At 46.0% G+C, this 21,661-nt stretch overlaps 1 protein-coding gene and 1 pseudogene across 2 annotated transcripts in view; one reads left to right on the forward strand and one right to left on the reverse strand.

The window, feature by feature from the left end:
• The window catches only part of NSL1 (NSL1 component of MIS12 kinetochore complex), a gene marked incomplete at both ends in the record, with an annotated part of 36,798 nt that extends 31,952 nt beyond the window's left edge, over positions 1-4,846 (forward strand). The window contains 2 exons of the mRNA XM_084245498.1: positions 3,278-3,345; positions 4,568-4,846. Coding sequence (XP_084101624.1) covers positions 3,278-3,345; positions 4,568-4,846 — 347 coding nt within the window. The remainder of the gene's footprint in view (positions 1-3,277; positions 3,346-4,567) is intronic.
• Positions 4,847-5,762: 916 nt separating this feature from the next.
• On the reverse strand, positions 5,763-7,376 carry LOC311178497 (phosphoacetylglucosamine mutase-like; annotated as a pseudogene). The gene has a single exon. The product of its transcript is annotated as a phosphoacetylglucosamine mutase-like (transcript).
• Positions 7,377-21,661: the final 14,285 nt, after the last annotated feature.

Consider the following 21,661-nt stretch of genomic DNA (forward strand, 5'->3'; position numbering starts at 1 on the left):
CACAGATGCATGCTTTTCAAAGTTCATATGTGATCTGAGCTTTGGGATTTGAATTGTATTTCCCCTGGAAAAAATGTGCAGAACTGGTGTTATAAATGAGGAAGTTGCTGGGCCATTCTTTAAAGACCTTATAAACCTATTGTGTAGCTGAAATAACCACACATTTCTGATGAAAAGTAGTAGGGATATCACATTTCAGGTGCACTTAGTTCCACTGCGTGACCTTCAAATAGGATTTGGTGGGTTTAGATTTGGGTCTCTAACACCTTAGCTTGTGGGGAGAAGGGTAAGTAGTGGTGCCTGAAGAGGCGCAGCCCCCTGCCCAGGCTGTTGAGAGGAAGCCCGTCCCCCATCTTCAGTCTGCACTGAGACCTCCTGAACCCCGTGAGCACCTGCTGCAGCGCAAAGGGAAAAGAAAAGTTCATTTAAAATCATGCGTGGGCGTGGGTGTTTACAGACTTCGAAATTTCCTAAACAGATATGAACATTGGAAAATGCCCTTACCATGCAGTTATTACAGACAACAGATTCATATATTTAGCCATCATTTATAATGTGTTTGTTCTTTAAATTTTGTTGTTGTTATTTATTATTTCATGTGTATTTCTTAAATTTTTTATTTTTTACATCATTGTTCATTTTTAAACAATATTTGCTTCCCTCCATCCCCTCAGGTGTAGAACCCAGAGTTTCCTTCCCCAATGCACCCGTGCACCATCACCTCAGTCCCCTGTGCTCCTCCCTCCCCCTTCTGATCCTTCTCCCTCCTCCTCCCCTGCAGGATGTCCCTGATTTATAATTGTCTGGTTTTGCTTTGTTGTGTTTTGTACTGCGTTCTTTAAATTTTTGTGTGTTGGTTTTATTCCTAAAATTATTGATGCTCCTTGTTTTTTAATGAAAGAGATTTAAATCACTTAACTCAAAAAAAAATATGTGTGGTAACAATAATTAAAACAGATTTAACTCTAGAATTGTTACATTTTTAATTCTTCACCAGGTATAGTTTATAATTTTTTTTTTAAAGATTTATTAACGTATTTATACAAGCACTGGGTACAGTCAGAGGCGCGGGAGGGTGAGAGAATTCACCAGAGCCAGAGCAGAGAGTAGAACAGGCAGAGTGACGAAGTACACTGTTGAGGGGAGCAGCGGGCGGCAGGAGAGGTCTGTGCGCCATGTGGGACCCTTGCCGGTGGCCGGGGATCAAACCGGTGCTACAGAGGCTGCGGGCAGCTTCGCAGCCCCGTGCTCAACCGCTGCGCCACCGGGGAGGCCCGGTATAATTTTTTGTTTCGGGAGATTTCGCATTACATGAAGCTGGCGTGTGCCTTGGCAGCTTGTGCTGGGAAACCTCTGCCAGGTGTGTTCCAAAGTCGCTAGTCTGTACGAGCGTGGGCTTTGGGTCCTCAGAACGGTGGGTTCTGATTCTGTTCCAGACTTTGTGGCTGCTATGGCAGGCTATGGCAGCCAGGTGTGGATGTGCGGGCGGTCTCCAGTGGGGGGAGCGACTTCCAGTTGTATTGCTCTTCTCTGAGCTCTTGTCGCTGCCGCTGAGTTGCCCAAAAGAGCAAGCTACACTTAACAGCTTCACTTTTAATCTCACTTGTGCCAAAAGACCAGCAGTGTCAGGTGTTTCTGTGTCATGACCTGGAAAACTTTGTCAGGGGGACTCGGGCACTCATGGCTGAGTGTGTCTGCTTTCACACAGCTGCCTCCCCCCAGGAGGGGGGGGGGGCTGCGTTTGCTTTGTTCCTGCTGTGTCTGTCACTGAAACTTCCCCACATACTTCCGCAGGACTGACTTTCCTCCTGATGTGTAAACACTTCAGGTTACTCATCATACCCATTTTTATTTATTGTTTTTGTTTTCCTTTTTTTTTTTTTTAAGATTTATTTTTTTATGCACACAAGAGCTGGGGTGCAGGCCAGAGGTGCAGGGATGAGAGGATTCTCCAGAGACAGAGTGGGGAGCAGAATAGGCGGATCTACTGAAATATACTGCTGAGGAGAGCAGCGGGGTGCCAGGAGAGGTCTGCAGCGCCACGTGGATAGCTCCCTGGCCGGGGATTGAACTCATGCTGCAGAGGCTGCAGATAGCTTCATAGCGTTGACGGTTAACCCCTGTGCCACCAGGGAGGCCCCCACACCCATTTTTAGAGCCTTTTCCTGGGGACAGTGCTCTGGGCATCCACCTTCCTGTCCCATCTGGGCACTTGCCCTCTGGGCCTGCCATGGAGCACGCCTGCCGTCTGTTCCTTTCACTTCTCCTTTGGATCCCGTTTCCACGTTCCTGGGTTTTCTTCTTTCTTGATTTAGTCCCTTGTTTTGGTAGCACGTCTCTGCCACCTGTCTCCTGTCCCCACTCACCCCCAACACCCAGCACCAGACCTCCTAGGAAGGCATCTGGATGGTCGGAGCTGACTGGCCCTTTGGCTCCCTCCTGGCCTCGGTGGACCCACACCTGTGCCCCTGGGCACTGCTGTCAGAGGTGTGTAAGGGGCTCCTGCTGCACAAGCCAGACACCCCATGCACCCTGTTCAACACTAGGGAGTCCAAGACCAAGGGAATGAGTTTCTTGTTCCCAAGGAAGTTCTGGAAAGAAATGGGAGCACCATGGTCTCCCTGGGGTTGTTACCGCCCCCTAGCAACCCTAGAAAAAGTAGGGGGAGTTTTGTTTACTTCATAACTGGGAAGTACAGGGCCTCATTTTGTCAGGGGCCAGCATGACTTTAGAATGTTCCGTCACACATTCCTATCTGAAGGTCTGTTTGTAGTTACCCAGGCCTGGGACCTAACTCTGCATGACGCACCAACCCAGACTGTCCTTAGTCCGTCTGAAGTGGTCACCACTTGTGCACCAGAGGGAAGGTGGCCTTGGTATCCATGTAGGGTGACTGACAGACTTTTTTCCTTAATGTAGCACATCTTAATAAGAGAACTAAAAGAACCCCTTGCTGGAGGTACTGAGCTCAGGGCTGGGAGCCTGGCGCGCTGGGCCCGCGGGATGGTGCCACGGAGCAACGTGCTGGTTTTCTGTCATCTTAGGAGTGTTGGTTTTACTTTGCTCTTATGCTGTGCCAGACCTTGTAATTTACCTAGAGAAATTTAACAGGACACAATATATTACAGCAGGACACAATATGTTACAAAGTAGTCAAAGAAAGATTAAGCTGAGGTCACTAGGCCTAACAGAACTTGGTCCAGAGAGCACCTGTATGTCTTTTCTGACCTGGCTATTAAATCAAAACCTGAAATTCTGTTTGCCGGTTTCTCTGCAGCCCCTCGCATGGAGACTCTGAAGCACAGAGGAGAAGCACTGACCAAGGAGCTTGGTGACACCATGAAAGTGAGAGCTGCGTGCGCCAACCTTATAAAATGAACAAAATGTGTGATGAGGGATCTGCTTCCAGCACCCCATGTGTCTGGCCTGCTGGAGCAGTCGTCTTTCCAATGGATCTTTAGTGTATTTCTTAAGTGGCCATAATGTTGCGAAGAACTACCGTTTCCAGGCGCGTGCTATGTGCCAGCGCCACAGCCTGCTGCTCAGAGGTCTCTTGGCATATTTCTGAGTCTGAGACCAGTCCCTGCTGACACTACTCACTGAGCTTTACTGAACACGCGGCGTGGATCACACACCGTCTGGCTGCGTTAGTCCTTGCAGCAGCCCCTCTGAGAAAGGACGGCTGTTTCCCTACTTCACAGATGAGGAAACTCAAGCACGGAAAGGCTGAGCAGGTTGTTGAAATAAGTAACTGAGCCAGGATGTAAACCCTGGATGTTTGGCCCCAGAACTGCACTCTTAACCGCTGGTTATGGCTACACAGCCAACTGAGGTTTAATATTACAGTAAGATTATTTATATTCTTGACATTTATTTACCCCAGACAGGAAAACAGTTGGGTTTCTAGAATATGGAAATTATTTCAAGTGCCTGTAGACTCTCCCCCATTCTGATAATTTTCTGTAGCATTCTCTTGTTGATTGTGTTGATGACATAGTTTCCTGGGGTCCTGTTTCTCTCATAGCTTGTTTTGATCAGGAGCTGGAAACCTTGTCGGTCTGGCTAACAGCCAGCCTGCCACCCAATTTTGTCAATAAAACTTTATTGGGCCATAACCATATCCATTAATTTACTCGTCCGTGGCGTCTTTCACTTTCCAACAGCAGAGCTAATTTTGTGACAGATGTAAGGCCTCAAATATTTACTTTATGACTCTATGCTTTTGAAGATTAAGATTTATAAAATGCTCATTATCCTAAAATATGGAATTTTGGACATTAAATTCTTAGCTCTGAAATTCTGTTGCCTCCTGTTCTGCCAAAATTTTATTTTACTACCAAGCATTGTAGATTTTAGTTAAAATTCTTTGGCAAAGATGCACATTATTTATCTAGGTAAATAAAAAGATTGCAAAATACTAGAACATCTATGACTTCCCCAGATTAAGTCTGAGGAAAAGCCTTGACCCCCCAAAGTTTAAAATTCTTGTGCTGTGTCTTTGTGTGTGTCTCAGTCTGATATTAATGTTGAGAATAACTGTTTCTTGCTGGTTTTGTTTTTTTTAAAGTCCTTGCCTGCATTAATTGAACAAGGAGAAGGGCTTGTCCAAGTTTTAAAGATGCAGCCTGTTATCCACCTCCAGAGAGTCCACCAAGAAGTCTTTTCCAGTTGTCACAAGAAGCCAGATGCTCAGCCTGAGAGCTTTATAATGCAGATAGAGACAACACCCCCAGAGACATCTGCCAGGAAGCCCACTGATGTGGTGCTAAAGAGGAAGCAAGCCGCAGACTGCCCCCAGAGAAAGTGGTACCCACTGCGGCCCAAGAGAATCAATCTGGACACATAAACTCACTCAGGAGTGGTGGGTAAGCATTGTCAGCATTGGGATTATAGCCTGGTGTCCAGGTTGGACTCCAGCTACCACACTAGTGATTTCTTTATACAGCTGAAGCATGATGAAAATCCTGTTCCTTTCTTCTTCATTCCATCTATAGTAGATGAAAAGCACGTTTTTGAAAACCTGCACAAAACCCATTGTGGGTATCGAGAGGGACAGACTCCTACTGCCCTCACATGCTGAGGGCTCTGGGCTGCCCGCAGCCTACTGTGGAGCCCACGGTCCTGAGTCCTGCCGGGTCTCCGATGTGCGTCCTTTTGGAAGATCCACGAGACCGGGCCTCTGGGTGCTGGGAGACAGTCCACTCCACGCAGCAGGAAGTGCCCTCGGTCTGCTGAGGCAGTTTGATTTATCAAGTTCATGTGCAGAAGACAGACCAGTGGACTTTGCCTCTCAAAGTTCAGCTTTTAGATTTGTGGGATTATAGAATTTTTTGTATTGTTTTATAAGGCAACGAAGACTGTTGTTGCCCAAGACTTACTCTGAGAAATAAACATTTGCAAGTAACCAGTGTTTCTTTCTTTCTTTCTTTTTTTTTTTTTTGTAATAAATAAGATTTAAATTTTCAGCAATCCTAATGCATTTTTTTCCCCACATACAAAAATAAATGACTGAATCATACTTAAGCCCCAATATCTAACATTAGCAAGACTGAAATTGAGGTAAGTTTCATTTTTAAAAAACTGAATTTAACAAGTGTGAGACGTACCTATTTATAAAGAATTATTCTGGTAGTGTTTAAGAAAAACAATCAGAACAATCCAGTAAAGTCACTGACTGTAAACATTATAAATATGTTTGGACCAGACACAACAAGGACAGTACTGTTACTCTAAAAACCACTAAAAAAAAATTTCCCTTGTCTTCAAAAACCTAGTGAGGGTCTTTCTCCAATTCCTCTAGCCAGCTGAAATACCGCCAAGCTCACTTCATGTGCAAGGCTATCCGCACTTTCTTGGGAGTCTGTTTCTGCATATACTCGGACTATATCTTCTGTCCCAGATGGTCGAACAAAAGCTCGAGAAAGCCTATACTTCTTCACCAGGTCATTTATTACCTCCTGTAGTCTCAGGGGTGTAATAGCTTGTCTCTCAGCATCAGTGGTGCTAATAACTTGCCTGTCTGCAACCTTAACTTTGAGCTATCTGTTTGGAAGATCCATGTAGAATGCATCCCACTGTTGTACGGTCAGTCCTTTTAAAGCCAAGATTGCCTCAATCACCAGCATGTCAGAAATAGCATCACCAGTTGCCTGGTTAATCAAGTCAATGATGTTTTCAAGCATCTTAGCAGCTTTTCTTTTATTATCTTCTAGGTCTTTTGCTAGTTGTCTTATCTTTGTTTCAGCAGCTTTACTAAATAGTACCATGCCATGCCCATTTGCTTCAAAATAAACCCCAATGTCAAATTTTTGAGCCTTGTGGTGCAAATGTTTTACACCAGTTTTAGTACAATAGACAGGTACCTTCATAACTTCTTCAAGATACCTTGTTGAACTTCCATTTGCATAAGCAGTTTGTATAACACCAATATTCAGATTTTCTCCAATCTCGGAGAGGAGCTCTTTAAGGAAACTGCTAATTAGTGTTGCTATTTTATCTCCATCTATGAGATGAAAATGACCATCAGCATCATGGTAGTAATAAAAATTCTGCCAGCATCTCCATCAAAGGAACAGCATCTCTCATTGCACTTCATTTCCATTCCCTGTAGAGGTTTCTGTTGACTTTTCACAAAGTTGGCCCCATGTAGAAGATTGAGTTTCCTTTTGGTTCCATCATTAAAAAGTTGCACTGACAGCCCCTGGGAGAAGTAGCGCTCCATTTCCCTTAACTTCAGGGCCCTTATGCCATAGGCACAGTCCACCTGAAGGGATCTATGTTCATCTCCACTACAGGAAGCCTGTTTAGTAAGTTCCATGAAGGCCTGAGAGCTTCTGGTAATAGCCTTCTATGGTTGCCTTTCCATATTGGCCACTGGTGTTTCGACAGCACACCATGTAGTGCAGTTGGGGCATTGTTAACAAGCCATAATCATGGAATTGACCTCCAAGAGCAGTCACACCATCTATTACAGACTGGGAAAATTTCTCACTGCTGGGCCTGGTATCTCTACCAATCACTATGAAGGCATCTTGTTGCAGATTCACAGCTTTGTTCTCACTGATGTCCATCAACACTCAGCATATTTTGTTGCTCAGCGTTTGTCAAACAGGTAGCATGTTCCTCCCAGGATGGTACCAACATTTCACCCAAAAGATCAACCAATTTTACACCATTGTCTTCCTCAGGATTGTGCGATGCCGTTACCATAACCCCTACTGTAGATTTTGTCTGTTTTGACCTCAGGATAGCTAATAATCCCATTCGAAACATGACATGATCAAGATGTTCTGCTTTTGTTCGGAATCCAGCAGTCCCATATTGAGAATGAGTCCATTGGGCTTCACATGTAATGCTGATTATTTGGTAACAGCATCTAAATCCTATCTCTACGGGGGCCTCTGCGCCTCCGCCCCGGGGAGCAACACCTACCCCTAGCGCGCCGAAGCCAGACTCACGGCCTCAGAACCTGCAGACGTGGCTTTGCGTGGCTTCCCTAGCCAGTGTTTCTTGCCCACACTTTTTTTTTCTGTAGGTTTTAAAAATTTTAGGGGCCCTCCCTGGTGGCACAGCGGTTGAGCGCTGGGTTGTGAAGCTGCCCGCAGCCTCTGCAGCGCCAGTTCAATCCCTGGCCACTGGTTGAGGGTCCCACATGGCGCGCAGACTTCTGCCCGCTGCTCGCCTCAGCAGTGTACTTTGTCAGTCTGCCTGCTCTGTCTGCTCTCCGCTCTGAGTCTGGTGAATTCTCTCACCCTCCTGCGCTTCTGACTGTACCCAGTGCTTTTACAAATAAATCTAAAAAAAAAATTTTTTTTTAAACAAGATTAGATTCAGGATTGATTGTTTACTTTCAGGATTTCTTATTAATCTTTGTAAATGATTCCAGTTCAAAAAAATACCAGTTTAATACATTATAAATGGTCATGTGGAATAAATACATGCATCATACTGAACCTTCCCATGTTTCTATGTCAAGGTTACAGTCCTTGGCAGAAATTGCCTGTATGTCTCACATGTAGCCACCGTGTCTGCTGGCCCGGCTGTGTGCTGGCTTACACGAGACAAGGTAGGCAGGGCCACTGATGCACCAGCTGTTTTCCCTTTTAAGGACTATTAATACCTTTATTTTTAGAGGAATTTACTAATCATGAGGTTGGAAACTTCCCAGTCATGTCTTAATTATCATAAATGTCTCAATTTGACAGAAAGTCTGTCTCAATGAAGAGAACTTACAAGACCACTTTTGTTTTATTCTGTATTTTAATGTTAAAATTTGAGATCTGTATCTTCTTACACACTAGTGTGCTTTTTATGAAAATAATGTCCGAAGTCTGAAATCATGGTATCCGTAAGAGTCGTTGCAGGCTTAGTGAGCTCATTGTTGGTTAGATGTAGGTCAGCACCTGGACTGCAGAGCATGCCAAATTTCACTTTAAAAAAAAAGATTTTTATTTATAGAAGTGGCGTGCAGGCCAAAGGTGTGGCGGGTGAGAGGATTCTCCAGAGACAGAGTTGGGGGCAGAACAGGCGGACCCACTGAAATCCACTGCTGAGGGAGCAGGGGGAGACAGGAGAGGTCTGCTGTGCCATGTGGGTCAGCTCTCTAGCTGGGTATCAAACTCAGACCATAGTTGTGATAGTGCTGAGACTAATGTCGAGGCTACCAAGGACTTCCCAATCCCATGTATTTTTAACTTCAGCCGTTAGAGGCTTCATCAGGCTGCCACAGAGGGTCTTCAGCCACAGTAATGTCTTCACTCAGCTGGCAAGTTTGGTTTCTGGTGAGGTCACCCTGGCTTTAAACGGCCGCCTTCTTGCTGTGCCCTTAGATGGCATTGGGGGGTGTGGTAGGGGTGGGCGGGACAAGGAGGGGGAAGAACAGGCAACTACTTCGGTGGTTTTTTTATATTTTAACTCCCCGCAGCTCTGGCTTACACCCCAGTTCTTTTTTTTTAATTAAATTTTTTTAAATTTTATATATTTTTTATACATCATTTTTTATTTTTGCACAATGTATGTATTTTCATCTTGGTTATAGTTCCCATACAATTCCCACCCCCCTTTATTTTGATCCTACTCACTGCCCCCCCAACCCCCGTAGTGTGGTAGTATGTCTCTGGTTTACAGTTGCTTACTGATTTTGGTTTTTTACTTTATTATAATTAGTCTTTTTCCTGGTCCCTTATTTAAGTTTTTAAATTCCTGCTGAGTGAGACAATCCGGTATTTTTCTTTTTCTTTCTGGCTTATTTCGCTGAGCATGATCCCTTCCAGCGCCATCCATGTTGCTGCAAATTGCATGTGTTTATCTTTTTTGATTGCTGAGTAATATTCCATGGTGTATATGTACCACATCTTCTTGATCCAGTCATCTATTTTTGGGCATTTGGGTTGTTTCCATAGCTTAGCTATTGTAAATAGTGCTGCTATAAACATAGGTTCCTATGCCTTTTTGAATTAATGTTTCTGTGTCCTTTGGGTAAATACCTAGGAGTGGAATTGCTGGATCATATGGAAGCTCCATCTTTAGTAGGTTGAGGAATCTCCACAGGGTTTTCCATAGTGGTTGGACCAGTTTGCACTCCCACCAGCAGTACAGGAGAGTTCCTTTTTCTCCACCTCCTTCCCAACATATGTTGTTGCTATATATATTTTTTAAAATATGTGCCATTCTCACTGGTGTAAGATGGTATCTCATGGTAGTTTTGATTTGCATTTCCCTGATGACAAGTGATGTTGAACATTTTTTCATATGCCTGTTGGCCATTTGCATTTTCTCTTTTGAGAAGTTTCTTTTTAGCTTTTTTTTTTCCATTTAAATTACTTTATTTTTTTTAAATAATAAATTTTATTTTTATATTCCCCCATACAATTGCAACCCCCCATTCTGACCCCAATCCCTCCCCTCCCGTCCCCCACCCCCCAAAAAGTGTCTCTGGTTCATAGTTTTTTGTTGATTTTGATTTTCACTTTCTTATAGTTATTCATTTTCCTGGTCCTCTTTTTAGCTTTTCTGCCCATTTTTTGACTGGGTTATTTACTTTGTTTTTATTGAGTCTCATCAGCTCTTTGTAGATTTTTGTGATCAGTCCTTTATCATTAGCGATGTGTGCAAAAATTTTCTCCCAGTCAGTGGGTTGTCTGTCTGTTTTGGTTGCTCTCTTTTGCTGTACAGAAACCTTTAAATTCGATGTAGTCCCAGCTGTTTATCTTTGCCTTCACTATCACTGCTTTGGGTGATGTGTTTTTGAAGATGTTACTGAGGTGTATGTCATGTAGTGTTTTGCCTATGTTTCTTCTATATATTTTATGGTTTCAGGTCTTATGTCTAGTTCTTTAATCCATTTTGAGTTGTTTTTTGTGCATGGTGTGAGGTAATAGTCAAGCTTCATTCTTTTCATGTAGTGACCCAGTTTTTCCCAGCACCATCTATTGAACAAACTTTCTGTTCCATTGCATATTCTTTGCTCCTTTGTCAAATATCATTTGACCGTAAATCTGTGGATTTATTTCTGGATTTTCTGTTCGATTCCATTGGTCCGTGTGTCTGTTCTTGTTCCAGTACCATGCAGTTTTGATTATTATAGTTTGACATCTGGGAGTGTGATACCTTCATTTCCTTCTTTTTTTTTTTTTTCAGGAGAGCTTTGGCTATTTGGGGGTTTTGGTGGCTCCATATGAATTTCATCAGTATTTGTTCTATTTCTTTGAATAATGTCATTGAAATTTTTATTGTAATAACATTGAATCTGTAAATTGCTTTTGGTAGGATGGCCATTTTGATAATGTTAATTCTTCCAATCCATGACCAGGGGATGTCTTTCCATTTCTTTGTGTCTTCTTCTATTTCTTTCAACAGTGTTTTACAATTTTCTTTGTATATGTCCTTTACCTCTTTTGTTAGGTTTATTCCCAAGTATTTCATTTTTTTTTGTTTGAATAATAAAAGGTATGGTTTTCTTGATTTCTTCTTCAGATTTATTGTTAGTGTATAGGAAGGCTACTGATTTTTGTGTGTGGATTTTGTATCCTGCTACTTCGCTAAACTGGTTGATAAGTTTGATTGGTTTTTCTGTGGTGTTTTTGGGGTTCTCTATATTATCATATCATCTGCGAATAGTGATAGTTTTACTTCTTCCTTCCCTATTTGGATTCCGTGTATATGTTTCTCTTGTCTTATTGCTCTGGCTAGGACTTCCAGTATTATATTGAAAAGCAATGTTGAGAGTGGACATCCTTGTCTTGTTCCAGATTTTTTTTTTAAAGATATATGTATTTATTTATACAAGCACTGGGTACAGTCAGAAGTGCAGGAGGGTTAGAGAATTCACCAGAGCCAGAGCGGGGAGCAGAGCAGGCAGAAGGACGGAAGTACACTGCTGAGGGGAGCAGCAGGCGGCAGGAGAGGTCTGCGCGCCATGTGGGCCCCTCCTTCGGTGGCCAGGGAGCAGCCGGGGATCGAACCGGCGCTGCAGAGGCTGCGGGCAGTTTCGCAACCCAGCGCTCAACTGCTGCGCCACTGGGGAGGCCCCATAAATAAATCTTTAAAAAAAATTTTATTGAGGATTTTTGCATCAGTGTTCATTAGAGAGATTGGCCTGTAGTTTTCTTTTTTTGTGTTATCCTTGTTCGTTTTTGGTGTTAGTGTAATATTGGCTTCCTAAAATGTGTTTGGGATTATCCCGTCTCAATTTTTTGAAAGAGTTTATGAAGGATAGCCACCTGTTCGTTTCTGAATGTTTGGTAGAATTCATTTGTCACTCCATCTGGTCCTGGGCTTTTGTTTTGATTACCATTTCAATTTCACTGCTTGTAATTGGTCTATTTCTTTTTTATCTAGCTTTGGGTGGTTGTAGAGTTGTAGGAATTTGTCCATCTCATCTAGATTGTTGAACTTATTTGCATGTAACTGTTCATAGTAGTTTCTGATTATTCTTTTGATTTCTGCTATGTCTGTTGTGATTTCTCCCCTTTCATTTGTGATCCTATTTATTTGTGCTTTCTCCTGTTTTTCTTTTGTGAGTCTGGCTAGGGGTTTGTCTATTTTATTTATTTTTTCGAAGAACCAACTTTTGGTTTCACTGAGCTTTTGGATTGTTTTTTTTGTTTCTATTTCATTTATTTCTGCTTTGATTTTTATTATTTCCTTTCTTCTACTGGCTTTAGGTTTTTTGTTGTTCTTTTTCTAGTTCTTTGAGATATGAGATTAGGTTGTTTCTTTGAGTTCTTTCTTGTTTCTTGATGTGAGCCTGTATTACTATATATTTTCCTCTTATTACTGCTTTTGCTGCATCCATACATTTAGGAAATTGGTGTCCTCCTTGTCGTTCAACTCAAAGTATTTTTTAATTTCTTCTTTGATCTCCTTGTTAGTCCAGTGGTCTTCCAGTAGTGTGGGTTTCAATATCCATGAGGTAGGAGTGTTCCTTGCCTTCTTTTTATAGTTTATTTCTAGTTTGAGGCCTTCATGGTCAGAGAAGATGGTTGGTATGATTTCAATCTTGGTATATCTGTTAATGTTTGTCTTGTGTCCCAGTATGTGATCAATCCTGGAGAATGATCCGTGTGCGCTTGAGAAAAAATGTGTACTCAGATTTTTTGGGGTGTAGTGTTCTATAGATGTCTGTTAAGCCCAAGAGGTGTAGATCCTTATTTAGAGCTTTAGTGTCCTTATTTTTTATCTTGTTGATCTATCCATTGGTGATAGTGGTGTGTTGAAGTCTCCTACTACATATGTATGTTCACTGATGTCTATTTTCAGAGATGAAATAGATACATTTAGTTATCTGATATATTTTGGTGCTCCTTTAGTTGGTGAGTATATGTTAATGAGTGTTATGTCTTCTTGATGGATCATCCCCTTGATCATAATGTAGTGACCATCTGGGTCTCTTTTTTTGAGTTTGAAATCTGTTTTATCTGATATAAGTATAGCTGTTCCTGCTTTCTTTATTGGTCCATTTGCGTGTAGGATTGTTTTCCATCCTTTTACTTTCAGTCTATTTTTATCTTTTGTAGATAAATGTGTTTCCTGGAGACAGCGAAAGGTTGAGTTTTGTTTCTTAATCCAGTCTGTGACTCTGTGTCTTTTTATTGAGTTTAGTCCATTCACATTTAGAGTTAGTATTGATATGTTAGCGTCTGTATTTGCCATTTTGTCTTTTCTATGGTTTTATTTTTTGTCTTGTTCTGTTCTTCGTTCTGTTGGTTCTGGTTTTAGGACTCCTTGTAATATTTTTTGGAGTGGGGGTTTAGTCGTAATGAAATTCCAGAGTTTCTTTTTGTCTGGGAAGGTCCTTATTCTTTCTTCATAGAGGAAGGAAATCTTTGCAGAATAAAGTATTCTTGGTTGGCATTTGTTGTCTTGGAGTTTGTTGACTATGTCCCTCCACTCTCTCCTTGCCCATAGTGTTTCTTTGGCGAAGTCTGTTGTCAGCCTGATTGGTTTTCCTTTGTATGTTATCTGTTTCTTCCCTCTTGTCAGCTTCATTAATTTTTCCTTGTCTTGGATTCTTGGGAGCTTTACTATTATATGTCTTGCTGTATTTTTCCTTTCATCATGGAAGTTTGGTGCTCTTCTTGCTTCTTGTATGTCTATTTTCAGCTCCTTCTTCATGCTTGGGAAGTTCTCTTCGATTATCTCCTTGAATATTTTCTCTGTTCCTGTGTCTCTCTCCTCCTTCTGGGATTACTGTAACTCTTTTATTTCCTTTCCTCATGAAGTCAGACAGTTTCCAAAGTTTTCATTCTTTTTCCTTCGTACTTCTCTTTCCTTTTCTGTTTTGGTTCTTTTTATTTCTGTGTCTTCGAGAGTACTTATTCGTTCTTCCATTTCATCTATTCTGCTTTTATTGCTTTTCGCAGAGTTCTTCAGCTCCTCCATTAATCCTTTGAGCTCCTGAATTTCTTTCACTTCCCTCTTTAGGGACTCAGTTTCATTCTTGTTTGTTGATTATTTTTCCCATATCATTTTTGACTTCTTTCAGTTTTTTAATCATGGCGATTTTAAATTCTCTATCGGGAAGGCTCAGAAGTTCTTCCAAGTCACTGTTGTTGCAGTCTGGTGGTTAATTTTCTTTTTGAGGTATGGCCTTTTCCTGAGGACTTGCTTGGTTGCTTGTAGTTTTTCTTCACCCTGCTGCTTGTTTTCTGATTTTTTTTTGAAAGATTTATTTACTTATGCATACATACAGACCAGAGATGTGGAGGGATGAGAGGATTCACCAGAGACAGAGAAGGGAACAGAACAGGCAGATTGGCTGAAATATACTGATGAGGGGAGCAGCGGGTGAGCCAGGAGAGGCCTGCTGCGCCATGTGGGCAGCTCCCTAGCCGGGGATTGAACTCATGCTGCAGCGGCTGCAGACCTCCTCATAGGCTGCATCTTAACCCCTTGCACCACCAGGGAGGCCCTTGTTTTTTGACTTGTCCTATGCCTTGGGACAGTCATTGGTACTGGCCGGCATCTCTTTGGTGAGCTCCTTCTGGGATGTTGGAAATTCTGACTGTGGGGACAGCCCTTTGTCAGTTCCTCATAGTTTTGGTGAGATCCTGACGCAAAGCTCCCTGTTTTAAAGATGGTGTGTCTCCCGCCTGGTTTTTGATTACTCAATGAGGGTTGTTCACCTCAGTGATAGTTCCCGCGCGTCTCCCCACTTAACTAGGTTGCAGGTGCGGGGACCTGGGCAGACATAATCCACTGTGCTTTTCAAGCACGTGCTTTTTGGCTGTGAGCTGTTTGTAGGTCTCTCGAGAAGTCCTTACCTTCCTCTAATGGCGCCTGGAGCAATTTGCTTACCTCCATGGTGATTCCCTCTTGGTTCTCCATAGTTCCCATTTGCGGGGTGCAGTGCCTGCCATAGTTCCTTTCCACTCACTGTCCCACTTGATCTGTAGTTTGTTTTTGTTTTTTTTTTTTCTCCTTTCTGTTGGTGGGAGTATGCGGGCTTTGTGGGTGGGGGAGGGTAGCAGGGTTCTGATGCATTCCTCTCTTCTCCTCCTCTTCTATGGCAACTTTCCTTTTCAGGCAGTTTGCCAGAGTCGCCCATGTTCTCTCAGGGACCTGCCACTTTTCTGTTAACTTTTTTTTGGTGGGAGGACTTACTCTTAGCGTTTCACTGCCACCATGTTGATCCGTCTCTCCTCTGGTGTTTTTTTTAAATAAGGACGCTGATCTGTGAGATAAGCCCCCCCACCCCCCACCCCCCACCATGACCTCACTTAATTGAATTAGCTGGTAGGTCCATCTCCACACAGCCATACTAGGTCATTAGGGCTGCAACAGATTTTGAGGGAACAAAAACATTCTCTAATACTAAACAGAAGTCTCATCTGGGCCTTTCTCCATGGGTTTTATGGCTGCGTAGAGAACAGTCAGTTAAAACTTTATTTGCTTTGAAAAAACCTTATATATTTGATTTTTTTAAACCATGCGCATGTAATACTTGGGTAAAAATAAATTTGATTTCACTATGATCTTGAAACATTAGCAAAATCACAAGCAAACATGAGTTATTCCTTTACCTCCCACTCAACATCTCGCTGAGAATTAACCAGAGGGGTTTGTGTGCATGACAGTATATTTCAGATAAGATTTGAAGTCACTGTGGCATCCCTGGATGGCACAATGGGGTAAGTTGCAGCATTCTAAAGCTATTGGCATCCACTGCAGCAACAAGTTCCATCCGCGGCCAGGGAGCTACCCACATGGTGCAGTAGACCTCTCCTGTTCCCCCCTGCTCCCCTCAGCAGTGGATTTCAGTAGATTTGCCTGTTTTGCTCCCCAGTCTGTCTCTGGTGAATCCTCTTCCCCACACCTCTGGCCTGTACCCCACCTCTTGTATGCATTAATGAATGAATTAATTAGAAAAGGATTTGAGGGCCTCCCCTGGTGGCGCAGCGGTTGAGCACTAGGCTGCGAAGCTGCCCACAGCCTCTGCAGTGCCAGTTCGATCCCCGGCCGCGTTCGGTTCCCAGCCGCCGGGGAAGGTCCCACACAAGGGCGAGAGACCTCTCCTGCCATGACCGCTGCATATTTTGTAAGTCTGCCTGTTCTGTTCCCTGCTCTGGCTCTGGTGAATTCTCTCACCCTCCTGCACTTCTGACTGTTCCCAGTGCTTGTATAAATAAATAAATCTTAAAAAAAAAAAAGGAAAAAAAAGATTTGAATTCACTGTTTACAGCTGAACGTTTTGGTTTCTGTGGAGTTTTTTTTTCCTCCCCTGACCATTTGTTTTGCAAATTGATTCTATTATCATAAGCGTCTCTGCCCAAAAATAAAAAATAAATTTTCTAGGGAACCACTAGAGGGTTTGTGGGGATTTTGCATGAAAAGACTTGGGGAAATTACTGTCACGTGGCATTTGAATGGGGTGAAGCCTCCTCTGTGACCCTCTGCTCTGCCTCCCCTCCTACCTGTGCGCCCTCCCCCAGTGTTTCTGAGTGGTGTTCTGAGTGGTGTTCTGAGTGTTCTGAGTGGTATTCCCCCTTGATCACCATCTCTGGTGTTAGTGACTGGCTTAGAAGACAGCTCGCTGTTGCGGGGCAAACCCCAGGAACATGCCCACCTTAGGGTGCTAGATTCTCCTGGTATTGCAGCCTCGGCCGAGCTATGTTTGCTGGAGGAATCCACAGAGAGGCACCTGCCCTCCCGGGCGCTGACTATTGGGTAGGTGGCCTGGTCATGCCCTTGGCAGCGGGGTGGCCTGGCTCCTCCAGCTGGCCCCTGAGCCTGAGAGTTTGAGGCACCTGCATCCAACTGGATGTGGCCACTCCCGCCTCCACAGCCCTAGAGTGCCATTTCTGCCCTAGGCCCCACCTTGGTCACAACCCTCTTCATGCCCTTCCCCTGCTGCTCTCATTAGCTGCCACTTGGGCCATTCCCCCTTGTTCCTTGATGCCCTCCACGAAGCAGCTGTGGATACCTCTCCCAGGGTCCCAGCTGCTGGCACCACCAGTCCTGGCCTCTGCTGGCCCCAGCCCCAGCCCTGTCTGCTACTCCTGGTCCCCCCACCCTTGTCCTCTGCTGCCCCTGGTCCCCCTATGCTTGTCCTCTGCCACCCCCCAGGTCCCCCCAGCCCTGTTCTCTGCCCCACCCCTGTCCCCCAGCCCTGTCTGCTGCTCTTGGTCTCCCCACTCTTGTCCTCCGCTGCCCCCAGTCCCCCTCAGCCCAGTCCTCCGCTGCTCCCCATTCTCCCCAGGCCGGCCACTGGCCCCAGGTCCCCCTGGCCCTGGCCTCTGCTGCACCCTCCCCCCGTCCCTGGCCTCCACTGCCCCCTGGTCCCTCCAGCACCCCCCAACCCTTGTCTTCCACTGCCCCTGGTCCTCCCAGCTCTGTCCTCCACAGTTCCCCTGGGCCCCGCCTTGTCCTCCGCTGTCCCCCTGGCCCCCCGGCCCTGGCCTCAGCTGCCCCGCTGGCTGTGTGACTTCTCCCTGGGATTGAGCTCCCCTCTTCCTGTGGCTGAAGCTCCGTTTCTTCCAGCCACTGCAGCTGAGCGTCTCCACAGAGAGGAGGAAGAAGCAGAAGAGGGGCAACTCCCACCTGCCCATCTTGATTCATTTCCTTCCTTATAAAAGACTTAGTGGGGAAAGGGTTAAAATAAGTAGGCGTGTCTGGTCTTGGACTTGTCACTGTCTGCTCCTCTGCTCCCTGATCCTGGGGGTGGCGGCAGGGCAGGTCGGGGGTGGCAGGGGCACAAGCACTGTGAACACCTCCACCTGGGCCCACACATGCTGCCCCCAGCCTCCCTGTCTTTCCCAGTCACATTTTAAAATCATTTTTCATAGCCACACATTCTCTTATTCCGCAAGTTCTCAGTGAATCCAAGTGGTGTGTCCAGAGTTGTGTGGAGGTTCACAAGGAAAGCCGGGCGCCCACCGGCCCGCGGACCCCCACCGTGGGGCGTGAGGGGGCAGTGGCAACTGGGGTCCAACAGGGTGGAGGGGCAGGCGGGAGAGGGCGCGTTCTGGAGCTCCTGGTCCCAGAGCCAAGACGCGAGCGAAACTCAGGGGTTTTGACACTTCTGTGGAATCGGCTGCTTGCAGGAAATCGCTCTGTCTGCTTTCGGAAACTGATGGAATTCTAGGAAATTCCTGTCATTTACTGGTAAATCGTAACACTTACTGCGAGTTCTCTTTGTTACGAGCCCAGCCGAGATTGTTTCGCTTCAAGGAACTGTTCAGATCTGGCACGTAGCCGCTTCTCTGGAAACGCTCCTTAACGCGGTGATTCCTCCACGCGCGGTGCCGGTGGGGAGGGGGGTGGGGGGGCTCGGGAGCATCCATCAGGGCTGCACCCCACCCTCCCCCCACCCAGCACGGCGGGCTTCCCCTCCAGGACACTCTGGGCGGAATGTGCTGGGCACTCTGCCCTGGACCCCGACCCCCTAACTGGCATCTCTGAATCAGAGAAAGACGCGCGGGGGAGAGGGAGCAGGTAGCCCCGGGAGCTGCGGCCGCAGACGGCGCGGGCTCGCGCCTGCCCCCTGCCGGCCGTTCTGAGCGTTACACTCCTGGGGACCCCATCCCGGGTGGGCATGTCCTGCAGGGGGCTGCATGGGGCGCCCCAGGTGTCAGGCCAGAGCCTCAGAATTCGCAGAAACCATTTGAAAAACCAGCGGCTCCTTTCCTCTTCCGTCTCTCTCTATCAACCTGAAAACATTGTTTCGACGAACTCGCGATGTTAGATTTGTCCTTAGCGTCACGAGGGCGCACTTCAGTCTGCTCTCAGGCGCTTGGGGTCAAAGGTGACTCAAAGCGGAGCTCAGGGCTGCCCTGACTGACCACGCCAGGCGGGTGAAGTGGTTAGAAGCAGTCACAGGTCGCTTAGTGCGGCCGCCTTAAAGCCTCCCTGGTGGCGCAAGGGGTTAAGTCTCAGCACTATGTAGCTATAGGCAGCCACTGCAGCACGCCTTCGATCCCTGGCCAGGGAGCTGTCCCACAGGGTGCAGCAGACCTCTTCTGTCTCCCCGCTGCTCTCCTCAGCAGTGGATTTCAGTCAATCTGCCTGTTCTGCTCCCCACTCTGCCTCTGGTGAATCCTCTCAGCGTCCTCTGAATCCTCTCAGGTCCCCCCGCCACCTTTGGCCTGTACCCAAGTTTTTGTATGCATAAATAAATTTTTTTTTTTTTTTAAAAAGCAGGTTAGGGCCTCCCTAGTGGCACTATCAAGCTATTGGCAGCCACTGCAGCAGGAGTTCTATCAGGCCAGGGAGGTGACCCACATGGCACAGCAGACCTCTCCTGCCTGCCTGCTGCTCCCCTCAGCAGTGGATTTCAGCAGATCTGCCTGTTCTGCTCCCCATTCTTTCTGGTGAGTCCTCTCACCCCCAGCATCTCTGGCCTACACCCCAGTTCTTGTATGCATAAATAAATGAATCTTAAAAAAAAAAAAGGCAAATGTGTGTCAAGAGGGCAGAAAAGCACTTTCCTGTGAGTGTTTAAGTGTGACCTAATGAGCTGCCTGCAGGAGGCAGCAGCAATAAGATCCCAGCAGTTGCCAGGTGTGGAGAATTACCTAGTCCAGGAGCTGCTGAGAGCTGCACAGTCATCTCACCTGAGCCTCTGGTCGGCCGAGTTCACCAGGTGAGATGTAGGTCAGAGAGCTCTGCCCCACCCCGCGTTCTCCCAGGGTCTTCCAACCTCTCCCTGTGGACCCCGAGTCCTCACCATCCCCCACAGCTGTCCCCACCTTCTCTCTTTCTCAATCACATATGGCAACCTGTGGTAAAACAGACAAGCCTCAGTTTCCCAGGGCTTAAGGGAGCGCTGATGCACCAGGAAAAAGCAGCATCTAGGACACCGCCCAGGGCAGGCAAAGCGGTGGGCCATCTTAAGGAAACACCACATGTTCTTTCACTGTTGGTGGTTTGGGGGAAACAAGCCATTCTAGCCAATTGCCCCTTCACAGTGAGGTGCCACCCGCGTCTCCGTCACTCCCAGAAGGGTCCGGAGGGGGGACAGGAGTGGGGCTGTGTGCTCAGGTTCAGGGGTGCAGTGATGCACCCCCTCCGTGCCACCATGGCTAAATGTGGTTTCCTTGGGAAGAAATGAGAAAGCTAGGGAAAGTCTGGTGAGGCCCTCCCCACCTCCCAATTCCACTCACATTGGGCAGAGTACCCATGAGACCCAATTCCTGGAGAACATAAACCCCAGGAAGTCCCTGCCAGGGAGGCCTTGCCAGTGGCAGAGCGTGGTCCCCTAGACTGTTCTGGGCCACCCCTTTCCTGATGACTGTGGACAGGAGTGGGCAGAGACCTCGTACACGCTTCACCGGCTCATTCCCATGGCTGGAATTACCTTGGGCCATGGCTCCCGCTAGCCAGTGAAGGCTCACCAGGCAGCTGCACAGGTGTGCTCCTGGGGCAGGCCCCCACGAAGGCACAGGAAGACAAAGAAGGGATTCCCCCAAGTCCCTGGGGCCAGCCTTCTGCTGTCGGGAAGGAGCTCGTCCAGTGGCCAAGTCAGCTGGCTTTTAGGAGACGTGGGCCTGAAACCTCAAATGGATAGAATAATTGGAAAATGGGACTCAGATCATCAGGGGGATTGATTGTCTGGCAGAGGCCAGAGGCCAGAACCTCTCTGCTCTGCTGAGGAGAGAACAAGAGGAAATGGGTTTGAAGACCAGCATGTGGAACCGAAAATAAACCCAAAGAACAGCCGACGTCAGCATCATTAAGTCCTGGGACACTGGGGGGCGGATGGAGACTCGTTAGAAAAAAAAAAAAAAAGACACTTCTGTATGTGTGAGCATGAGATGAACTATCCACTCAGCAAAAACAACTGAAAACACATATTTAAATATCTAATATATATAATCTAGATCTTTTTTGGTCTGTATGTAGACAAGGCTATATGCATGAGCTAAAAAAGATCTAGAATAGTCCCTCTGAGGTCCTTCTATGTTACCAGCACTTGTTGCTGGGTAAAGGGTTATGGATGGTAACAATAATTATTTAAACTATGGATAGATATGTAATAGTTCATTATTACCATCGTTTTCTGATTTCTTTTTTAAAATTTATTTTTGCATAGAAGAACTGGGGTATAGGCCAGAGGTGGGGGAAGTGAGAAGATTCACCAGAGACAGAGGGGTGACAGAACAGGCAGATCGACTGAAATCTACTGCTGAGGGGAACAGCGGGGAGACAGGAGAGGTCTGCTCCGCCATGTGGGTCAGCTCCCTGGCCAGGGACTGAACTCAAGTCTTAGCGGTAACAGTGCTGAGACTTAACCTGGAGGCTACCAGGGAAGTCTTATTTTCTAATTTCCATAATAAATGTGTTTCCTTTCTATAAGGTGAAAATCTAGGTTTTAAATTTTTTCTTCTAGTATTCTGTGACTTAAAAATTTCTAGTTCAGGGCCTCCCCGGTGGCGCAGCGTTTGAGTGCTGGGTTGCGAAGCTGGCCTTGGCCTCTGCGGCACCAGTTCGATCCCCGGCTGCTCCCCGGCCACCGGAGGAGGGTCCCACATGGCGCGCAGACCTCTCCTGCCGCCCGCTGCTCCCCTCAGCAGTGTACTTCGGTCCTTCTGCCTGCTCTGTTCCCTGCTCTGGCTCTGGTGAATTCTCTCACCCTCCCGCGCTTCTGACTGTACCCAGTGCTTGTATAAACAAAACAAACAAACAAACAAGCAAATAAATAAATAAATCATGCCTCTATAAAAAA

The sequence above is a fragment of the Talpa europaea genome, assembly GCF_964194135.1.
Source record: "Talpa europaea genome assembly, chromosome: 10".
Taxonomy (NCBI): domain Eukaryota; kingdom Metazoa; phylum Chordata; class Mammalia; order Eulipotyphla; family Talpidae; genus Talpa; species Talpa europaea.